Source organism: Triticum urartu, unplaced genomic scaffold, assembly GCF_003073215.2.
Source record: "Triticum urartu cultivar G1812 unplaced genomic scaffold, Tu2.1 TuUngrouped_contig_8862, whole genome shotgun sequence".
In the NCBI taxonomy this organism is placed as follows: domain Eukaryota; kingdom Viridiplantae; phylum Streptophyta; class Magnoliopsida; order Poales; family Poaceae; genus Triticum; species Triticum urartu.
In genome coordinates this window covers 1-10,998 of record NW_024119852.1, presented here as the reverse complement: position 1 = coordinate 10,998, position 10,998 = coordinate 1, and the positions used below count along the sequence as shown (strand labels likewise).

Genomic DNA, 10,998 nt, shown 5'->3' with positions numbered 1-10,998 from the left:
CACCAGGGTCAGCTTTGAGCCCTTATCTTTTCGCTCTGGTGATGGATGAGGTCACAAAGGATATACAAGGAGATATCCCATGGTGTATGCTCTTTGCGGATGATGCGGTGCTAGCTGATGATAGTCGGACGGGGTCAATAGGAAGTTAGAGCTATGAAGACAAACCTTGGAATCCAAAGGCTTTAGACTTAGTAGAACTAAAACCAAGTACTCCCTCCGTCCCAAAATTCTTGTCTTAGATTTGTCTAAATACGGATGTATCTAGTTACGTTTTAGTGTTAGATACATCTGTATCTAGACAAATCTAAGACAAGAATTTTGGGACGGAGGGAGTACATGAGATGCGGTTTCAATACTACTAGGCACGAGGAGGTTAGCCTGGATGGGCAGGTGGTGCCTCAGAAGGGCACCTTTAGATATTTGGGGTCTATACTGCAGAACGATGGGGATATCAATGAAGATGTGCATCATCGAATCAAAGCCGGATGGATGAAGTGGCGCCAAGCTTATGGCATTCTCTATAAGAGTGCCACAAAAGCTAAAAGGCAAGTTCTATAGGACGGCGGTTCGACCCGCAATGTTGTATGGCGCTAAGTGTTGGCCGACTAAAAGGCGACATGTTCAACAGTTAGGTGTGGCGGAGATGCGCATGTTGAGATGGATGTGTGGCCACACAAGGAAGGACCGAGTCCGGAACGATGATATACAAGATAAAGTTGGGGTAGCACCGGTTGAAGAGAAGCTTGTCCAACATCGTCTGAGATGGTTTGGGCATATTCAGCGCAGACCTCCAGAAGCACCAGTGCATGGCAGACGGCTAAAATGTGCCGATAATGTCAAGAGAGGTCAGGGTAGACCGAACTTGACATGGGAGGAGTCTGTAAAGAGGGATCTGAAAGACTGGAGTATCACCAGAGAACTAGCCATGGACAGGGGGTGCGTGGAAGCTTGCTATCCATGTGCCAGAATCATCAGTTGGTTGCGAGATCTTATGGGTTTCACCTCTAGCTTACCCCAACTTGTTTGGGACATCTTTCGGGTTGTGTGCATCCCATCCTCAATGTCTTGACTAGGTCTATGATATTATGTTTATGTTTATGTGGTGTTGTTGTTTGTGTGCATCCTCAATGTCTTGACTAGGTCGTGATATTATGTTGTTGCAGAGGCCGGGTGTAAATGGTATCATCTTGATATTACTAAATTATTACACTTTGCCACGAAAAAAATAAAAAATTTGCTTTCCATCTTTCTATCCACGTGTACACCTTATCGAGTCACGTGAGGGGGGTGTATATGTGGATTACCCAACCTTCTTGATCAGTTCGGTCTTTTGGTTCTACTGGTTGGTGCACAAAACGTAATAGTTTGCTCCAAATTTAAGGCCATTTACAGTTTCATGTCGTATACTCCCTCTATCTATATAGGGCCTAATGCGTTTTTCAAGACTAAGTTTGACCACATGTTAAAGGGATAGTATATGACATGCAAGTTACACAAAGCATACTGTCAAATTCGTACCAGTGTGGGCTCGTACGCGCGCTTCCCGCGGCCGCCCACCTGAAGTACCAATGGCACCGCTAGCCCGACAAGTCACTTGTCCCAGCTATTCGAACTGCCGGCTGAAGCTTTTATTGTCACCGGTCATAGCATGCCTCGTTGCAGGTCCTAACAGTGTCACTGCTTGCAGTCGTCGTCTCCCCGTCACAACATCCACCACCACCCGTCCCAGAATCCAACGTCTTCCGTTGCATCTCTAGTGGCAAGCTCATAGCATCCGCCACTGCCGGTCCCAGCATCCATCGTAGCCGGTCCTAGCTTCCACTGACGCCGGTCGCGGCATTCTCGACTCCGGAGCGCTCCCTGCCGTAGCTTCCCGTGTCGCCGGTTGCAACTCCGGGAGCAGCTGGTCCCAGCTCACGGCGCCGCTGGTTGCAACATCCAACTCATGCGGTCGCCAGTGCCTCCGTCCACGGCGCCACCGCTTGCATAACATCGTACGTCCAGCCCATCACGCCATCATAACACCAGAGACGCTAGTCGCCGCATCTGCAGTTGTAGCATCGGTTTCCGCCCTTGCAGCGAACGGTGTTGTCACCCCTCCCCCAAATCTGGACGCAAGAGGAGGGAGAACGAGGAAGTGCTCCTGTCCCCTTGGAGAAAGGAGAGAAGTGAGGAAAAAGCAGAGGAAACGGGTGGAGGAGACCGCCCCTGCGTGAAGAGATAAGGTAGCGGTGTGCGCGGTGCATGGGCCCCAGCAGCCGCGTGGCACCAACGTGTGGTGGTCGAGCATGAATCGCACAACAATCGGAGGGCAAGCATGCGACCAGCCAGGAGTTGTGGCCGGTCGGCTGATCCAAATTACTTCCCACGATAAAACGAGGTTTCCAAGAGTTAGTTGGACGGGAAAATGAAACAATTTATTATTATTATTTCCTGGGTGGGTCCCACATAAAGGAGGGATCAACACCGTGGCGGTGCGGAGTCAGCAGTTAACGCGGTCAAAGCCGGGTAAACGGGGCAGGGGGGTTGAATCCTAACCGGGTTGTCACACCCGATGTGAACACATCATCGGTGGACTAGTGTAAGGGGATGAGAAGAGAGTGGGCCAGCCCAGGGTGTTGTAGGGCCGCGTGTGGCCAACGGCCGTGTGCGCGTGAGGGGTACTTAGGCTGTACCGTGGCATGAGTTAAGCATGTATGGAAATTGGATCTGAACCTTCTCATCCCCTCTTCGTCTAGCTCTCACCTAGTACTTCTCTGTTTCCTCCCCGATTCCTTCCCTGTGCGATCGATCCCCTTCCATAGGGTTTCCGGTCGTCACACAGGTTGAATAGTTTAGGGTGTAGGATAACCGGTTTTGAAGTTGAGGGTTGATTCCTAAACCAACGTGTAAGTTCAGGGTTGAAAAGTAGACTTCTCTCATGATAGTTTAGGTAAAGTTACCTCTTTAAAGATTCCATCTTCAGTTTTGTCCCAGAAAGGTCGTCTTCCGCACAACAGAATATATGTAATAACACCAATGCTCCAAACATCGGATTCCGGCCCTGACTTGCGCTTAAGCACTTCTGGTGCTACATAGTAGGCACTTCCAACAATGTCACGAAACTGCTTCCCTGTGAGTAGACAGATCAATTTAAATGCCACCTCGGGAGCAATATATATGATTCATATGTACAGGAAAGTAAGTCAAGCATGAATACTATGAAACAAGTTGTTACAACATATGCAAGCACCTGGTGTTATAAAGTCTGAAAGGCCAAAATCTGTAGCCTTGAGGGGGGAGCCCTCCTTTAATGACTTGAAGAGGAAGTTCTGGCAACACAATATGATGCATTAATTCGAAAGATCACTTAATCTTGACAGCCCGGTTCCATCTCACATTTTTGGAGTATACCTCAGGTTTCATATCTCGGTGAACCAAACCATGCAAATGGCACTCAGCTGCAACCTTGAGCATCTGTCGTACAACTACTGCAGCATCTTTTTCGCTATAACGGCTATCTTTTCTGCAAGGGCATAAAATATGTAAGATCAGTAGAGTTGCTATTTTCTGCATGCAGCAAAAAGGAGCCAGGTATATATTACATCCTTCGACGGATATCTTACAATTGATGCCTAGTCTACGTCATCTGGATACGCAAATGCCTAGTCTTACTCACTCGGTAGATCTCTTAAAATTCGTAGGGCTTCAGGCATCAATGACATAGATGCTTTCTGTAAGAAGAGATAATATCATGCATTGTATTCTGATAGGTTTCCTACCCAAGAGCTAGTCCGGTTTCCTTCTATGCATATTTCCTTGTAGTGTTTAAACTGTGGCATAGAGATAGGACTTGGCTAGGATTTCTGTATATATACTCGACACCTCCGATAAATACAATCACGTTGATCTCTCCTAAATTACTCCCTCCGTTTCAGTTTACAAGTCCTGCGCATATACCTAGGTTGCCAATTTTATCACCCTAATATAAACTATATAACACAAAAATTATATCGTTTGAAAATAGAACATCTGAAGTTTATATTGGTATATTTTTTGTAATATATGACTTGTATTAGGTTGAACAAATTGACGACCTAGGGATACGCGCATGCCCTGTAAACCGAGAGAGAGGTAGTAGTATTTGTGGCAAAGCCACCATGCATAATTTATCATATATGTCATTCATTGCCCTTCCCGATACACCGCGGGAGGCATTCATATAGAGTCATATTTTGTTCTAGTATCGAGTTGTAAATAAATAGAAGTGTGATGATCATCATTAATAGAGCATTGTCCCAAAAAAAGAGAAAGGACAAATAAAAAAGAAAGGCCCAAAAAAAGGAAAAAAGAAAAAGAAATAAAAAGGGAAAATTCTGCTATCCTCTTTTTCCACACTTGTGCTTCAAAGTAGCACCATGATCTTTAACCAACCTAATACAAGTCATATATTACAAAAAATATACCAATATAAACTTCAGATGTTCTATTTTCAGAACAAGTCAATTTACAAGTCCTACGCGTATACCTAGGTTGCCAATTTTATCACCCTAATATAAACTATATAACACAAAAATTATATCGTTTGAAAATAGAACATCTGAAGTTTATATTGGTATATTTTTTGTAATATATGACTTGTATTAGGTTGCTCAAATTGACGACCTAGGGGTACGCGCACGCCCTGTAAACTGAGAGAGGGAGTACATGGTATCAGATACCTATCGATTCTAAACCTAGCTTCTTCTGCAGCTATCTCCTTCCTGTCGCCATGTCGCGCTCCTCCTCAAGAATCGACGGCGGCGGCAATCCTTTCGCCGACCTCGGCGACTCCGCTCCTCGTGCTTCCGGTCCCTCGGCTGTGGCGATCCAACTCCTCTCCATCCATTCCCATGTGCCCACTATCCTTGATTTCGAGGAGTCCAACTTCACCATCAGGCAGACTCACTTCAACATCACCTTCCGCAAGCTCGGGCTTGTTGATCACATCAACGGCACCGTCGACGCCCAGCTCATGCTCCATGACGTCGAGTGACGCTGATTGACCAGTGTATTGTCTCTTGGTTGTACACGTCGATCTCTCACGACATCCTCGACATCAACATCCAGCCGGCGGACACGGCCGAGCGGGCATGGAACGCCCTCAACAACCTCTTCCTTGACAATCGTCTTCAACGGGCGATTTATGCCAAGCACGAGTTCCACACCCTTGTGCAAGGTGATCTTACCATCATGGCTTACTCCAGCCGCCTCAAGTGCATCGCCGACACGCTTCGCGACGTCGGCGCTCCGGTCAGCGACCAAGACATGCTCCTCGCCTTCATCAACGGGCTCAACGGTCAGTTCGGCCACTCCATCGCCGCGCTGACCATCAATCCCGTCGGCCTCACCTTCGCCAAGGCTCGCTCGGCCTTGCTTCAGGAGGAACGTTGCCTCGCCCGCTACACGCAGCTGCCGACGACTCCCACCGCTCTCTTTGCTGGTGGTGCTCCTCCTCGTGCTGCTCAGCTGCTACCCATCCCTGCGCCGGCCCCTACTCTCCGCCCTGCCACCCCTACAGGCAACGGCAGACATGGTCGCAAGAAGAAGAATACCCAGACCGCAGGTGCACCTGCGCCTCACCCGAGTAGCACTTCAGCTTCTGCATGGCCCATGGGCGCCTATCACGTGTCTGGGATGTTTCAAGCGTGGGCGCCCTCCTGGCGCGCTCCCAGCTCGGGCATCCTCGGACCACACCCACCGACATCGCTCCTCCTGGCATGATGCACCAGGCCATGGCGCCTTCTGGTATGATCTACCCTTGCTACTACCCTCCTCCTCCAACGCCAATGCAGCCATGGGATCAGGCGCCACTTCATGCAGCCCTGCATAACCTCTCTCTTTAGGGAGGTAGCGCTGGCCAAGATTGGTTCCTCAACACCGGGGCTTCTTCTCATCTCGCAAACACACCCAGTATCCTCTCCAATCCAACTCTTTTTTCTTCTCCTACTCGTGTCATCGTCGGTAACGGTGCTGGCCTGCCCATCACACACATCGGCGATGCGTCCCTTAGCACCACCTCTTTTCCTATTCATCTTTGTGATATTTCTATTACTCCCGATCTCATTAAAAAACTTATTTTTGTTCGTGCTTTAACTCGTCAAAATCCTATCACTGTTGAATTTGACGGTCTTGGTTCTTCTATCAAGGATCTTCACACTCGGGCGGTGATTTTGTGATGTGACAGTGACAGCGAGCTCTGCCCACTTGTCCCTGGTTCGCCGGCGTCTCCACAAGCTCATCTCACCACCGCCTCCACCGACATATGGCACCACCGGCTTGGCCATCCAGGGCGCGACTCCATGTCTAGAACACTAGCGTCTTTTGAATTCTCGTGTAATAAATCTCCCTCTACAACATGTAATGCTTGTAGGTTAGGCAAACATGTCCTTCTTCCGTTTGAAACTTCGATGTCTAGGGCTACTTGTGCTTTTGAACTTCTTCATTGCGATGTTTGGACCTCTCCTGTTCCGAGTATATCCGGGTATAAATTTTATCTAGTCATTCTTGATGATTTTTCCCACCATGTTTCCACTTTTCCATTGCGTCATAAATCCGAAGTTTTTTCGCACTTCACAAACTTTCATGCCTATGTTGCTACACAATTTCAACGCCCCATCATTAGCTTTCAAACAGATAATGGACGCGAGTTTGATAATCATGCCACCTGGGATTTCTTTGCCAAACATGGCATTCGCTTTCGTCTCTCCTGTCCATACACGTCTCAACAAAACGGGCGTGCTGAATGAATTCTTCGCACTCTCAACGACTCGGTTCGCACTTTGCTCTTTCATGCCCATCTACCTCCACGTTTTTGGGCAAAAACCTTGAGCACTACTACTTATCTCTTAAACCTCCGTCCTTGCAAACCTCGCAATCACCAAACCCCGCACGAACTTCTCTTTGGTTCCCCTCCAGATTATACGCATCTTCGTGTTTTTGGCTGTCTCTGTTAACCCAGCCTCACGACCACAGCTCAGCATAAGCTTGCTCCCCGCTCAGCCGCTTGTACCTTTCTCGGTTACCCTCCTGAGCAACATGGCTATTGGTGCTATGATCCTTCCACTCGTCGCATACTAACGTCGCGTCATGTTTATTTCGACAAGAAAATTGTTCCTTTCAGGGACACGAGCACCTCGCCACCAAGGAACACCTCTCTCTCGAGCCGTCACCGGTGATCCTTCCGGCAGCCAATGATCGTCGCCGACAGGGACCAGCGCCCCCGGCCACCCCGCCCGCCCCTGCATCCTCCTTAGGCGCGGGGAACGTCGCTGCTACCCCGCCATCATCCCCAACTGCCGCTACTGGTTCGGCTGCTGCTGCAGCGAATTCCCTTGCCATGACAGAAAATCCGTCTGTCGGGGCAGCAGATTCTACCCCAGGCTCTTCACTTCAAACGGCTGCAATGGCACAATACCATGTTGCCATGGCCCCGTCCTCTACACCGAGGACCAACGCCTCCAGCTCGCCGGCGTCCTTCGACAGGACACCGTCGTCGCCGTCTTCAAGTTCTTCTGCACCCGGCGTCTCTTCCATCTCGCCGGACCACGTGTCCTTCCCATGACCTTGGCGGGCCTCCTCCATCGATGGTGCCGCTACCTCGAACGCCTCATGCTCAGACGAGTGGCAGCCGTCGCATTCTATGGTGACCCGTGCTCAAGCTGGCAAGTTACTGCCGAATCAGAAGTACGCCCGGGACTATGTTGCTTTTGCTAGCACTGAAACTTCGCCATCACCATTGCCCTGTTTGGTCCGTCAGGCTCTTCGTGATCCTCATTGGCTTGCCGCTATGACAGAGGAATTCGCCGCTCTTACAGCCAACCGGACTTGGACTCTTGTTCCCCGTCCTCCCGGTGCTCATGTGGTCACCTGTAAATGGGTGTTTCGTCACAAGTTTCATGAAGATGGTGCCATGGACTGATACAAAGCTCGCTGGGTTGTCCATGGATTTACTCAACGCCCCAGAGTTGATTTTGGTGAGACTTTTAGCCTTGTTGTCAAGCCTGCAACCGTCCGCACCGTTCTGCACCTTGCTTCCTCACGGCGATGGCCAGTCCACCAGCTTGATGTCAGCAACGCTTTCCTCAATGGCGTCCTTGTTGAGCGTGTTTACTCTCAGCAACCGACTGGTTTCATCGACCGTGCTCACCCGGATCATGTTTGTCCGCTCGCAAAGTCTTTTATGGTCTTCGGCAGGCGCCCCGGGCTTGGTACACTCGGATTGGTACTTTTCTTCGACGCATTGGGTTCACCATCACCACTTTGGATAGCTCTCTCTTTGTTCTCCGTCGAGCATCCGAAACTACATATTTGCTGCTATATGTCGATGATATTGTCCTGACTATGTCCTCACCAGCATTCCTTCGGTCCATCATCATACAACTTCAGGCTGAATTCAAGATGAAGGATCTTGGTCCTCTGAATTTTTTCCTTGGAGTTCATGTGCGTCGGACAGCCTCTGGTTTCTTCTTGTCACAAGAGAGATATGCCGAAGAACTCTTGGAACGTGCAGCTATGTCTAATTGCACACCCGCTGCCACGCCGGTTGACACGAAGCCCAAGGTCTCCTGCTTCTGCCGGCAAGGTCTCCTGCTTCTGCCGGCAAGGATTATCATGATGCAACGTTTTACCGTAGCATCGTAGGTGCTTTGCAATACCTCACATTGACGCGTCCGGATATTTCCTATGCTGTTGGCCAGATATGTCTTCACATGCATGCACCGAAGGACGTTCACTGGGCTCTCATCAAAAGACTTTTGCGCTACATCCGTGGCATGACGTCTCATGGTTTGGTCATGCGTGGTTCTTCCTCTACCGAGCTTGCGGCATACTCAGACACTGACTGGGTTGGCTACCCCGACACCCGCAGGTCGACCTCTGGTTTTTGTATCTATCTTGGCGATAGTCTTGTGTCGTGGTCCTCCAAGCGACAACCAACGGTCTCCCGGTCAAGTGCTGAAGTTGAGTATCGTTCTCTTGCGAACACGGTCGCTGAATGTTGCTGGCTACGGCAACTTCTCGGAGAACTACACTGCCCCATCAACAAAGCTACCGTTGTCTTCTGTGACAATGTCTCCGCAATTTATTTGTCCGTCAATCCAGTGCATCATCGTTGTACAAAGCATATTGAGCTCGACATTCACTTTGTGCGTGAGAAGGTTGCTCTTGGACAGTTTCGAGTAGTTCATGTTCCTGTTCCTACCACTGATCAACTCGCGGACATCATGACCAAAGGACTACCAACAGCAAGTTTTCAACGCTTTCGTTCCAGTCTCGGCATCATCAACGACGACGCTTCGACTGGGTGGGGGTGTAAGAAGAAATAATATCATGCATTGTATTCTGATAGGTTTCCTACCCAAGAGCTAGTCCGGCCACCGTTTCCTTCCATGTATATTTCCTTGTGGTGTTTAAACCATGGCATAGAGATAGAACTTGGCTAGGACTTCTGTATATATAGTCGACACCTCCGATGAATACAATCATGTTGATCTCTCCTAAACTACACCTTCTAGTGACATATTAATACAATATCGATCATAAACACGTAGCCGATGAATTTAGAAATGAGCAGCCCTCTATGCATGTTCAACCACAACCCATACTGTGATCGAATTGGAACTACCAGAGGAATGGTAGTTTTAACCCAGGCACATGCAATCAGGTAAGGTCAATGAACATTCTGTTCCACATACCAGAATCATGCACGGACTTCAGCATTCTATGGTCTGTAAAAAGAACTATCAGGCAGTAACGTTATGTTGGGCATGATAATAGTTTGGCACATCAGTCTACATCTATGTTTACATCTTATCGCGTACAATGTGCTGTTCTGCTGAGTAGATACTTTTCTCATACCTTGAGAAAGATATCTGCGCAATTTTTGTGATATATTTGACATTTTACTCGATGATTTTGAAGGAAACGTGGAAATCAATTCAAACGTGTGCATGCAGAATTGGTTTCAACTTGAAGGAGTAATAATGTAACATATATCCATACAAAATTACAGCCTACGGTCAAGCACACTATGTGTGATAGCTCAGCTTCTCAATCTTTATTTTATCTAGGATGAGGAATCACAACGTAAGAAATAAATATCAACAGTAGCTCCAATATTCCAAAATACTAGCCTTCAAAAGGGAAATCTTCAGCATATAAATCATTGCTGCATATTTTGCTCGTAATAAGAAAATCAAAATATTAAAACTATAAATAAATAAATAAGAAATATTCGCCATAGAGTGACAAAACGTTGGTCGAAAATTGCACCTAACTGAACCATGAAATTTCAACATTTAAGCCCAGTAGCGCATCTAAGAAACCATAGTATAACTCATAGGTTACCAGCATGGAAACAAGTTATAAAAAAATGTGATAAAGGTAAGAGTTGTGGGAAAAAAGTCAAGGATTCTCGTAGTTCTTACTTGGCTAATATGTGGTCAAGCAACTCACCACCCTCACATAATCTGTCAAAGCCAAGTCAGAAAGTCCGAGACTGCATTAGTTTGTACCGTTCCTTAAACATAAACGGAAACAAAGACTGCGGAAAATCAAGAACTGCTTGCAGACTGATTTTGTCCATACTTTTTATATATGTAAATCCAGTATTATTTCTAGAATTTCTCAAAGGTATGCCAATGTTATGCCAGTTTGCATGTAAAGGCATCAACTCATGTCATCAAACATTTAAACAGTAAAATTATCTATCACACTTGAAACCTACTTGTAAGGCACAAACTAAAATCCTAAGCATCACTAAGCTCAACTCCTTCCGAAAACAGTTTACAGCGAGCTTTGTATCGGGCACGGGAGCAGAGGGGAAACCACCATTGCTGTAGGCGGCGTTGAGCATGGCCGCGTGTTCCCAGGACGAGGGATGGTGCTGGTGGAGCGGAGCAGTGGGCGCCGGTGGGGCGGGAAGGAGGGGATAAGCCTGCGCATGAGAGCCCGGGAGCGGGCCGAGGACGCCGGCGGCAT

At 48.0% G+C, this 10,998-nt stretch overlaps 1 protein-coding gene across 1 annotated transcript; it reads right to left on the bottom strand.

The window, feature by feature from the left end:
• Window positions 1-2,903: 2,903 nt before the first annotated feature.
• LOC125532035 (calcium-dependent protein kinase 18-like) lies at window positions 2,904-10,873 on the bottom strand. The gene is made up of 6 exons (XM_048696203.1): window positions 10,808-10,873; window positions 10,533-10,537; window positions 10,446-10,487; window positions 3,394-3,505; window positions 3,233-3,311; window positions 2,904-3,112 (listed from the first exon to the last, which is right to left on the bottom strand). Exons 1-6 carry the CDS (start codon window positions 10,871-10,873, stop codon window positions 2,919-2,921), a joined length of 498 nt encoding a protein of 165 aa, XP_048552160.1. The 3' UTR covers window positions 2,904-2,918.
• Window positions 10,874-10,998: the final 125 nt, after the last annotated feature.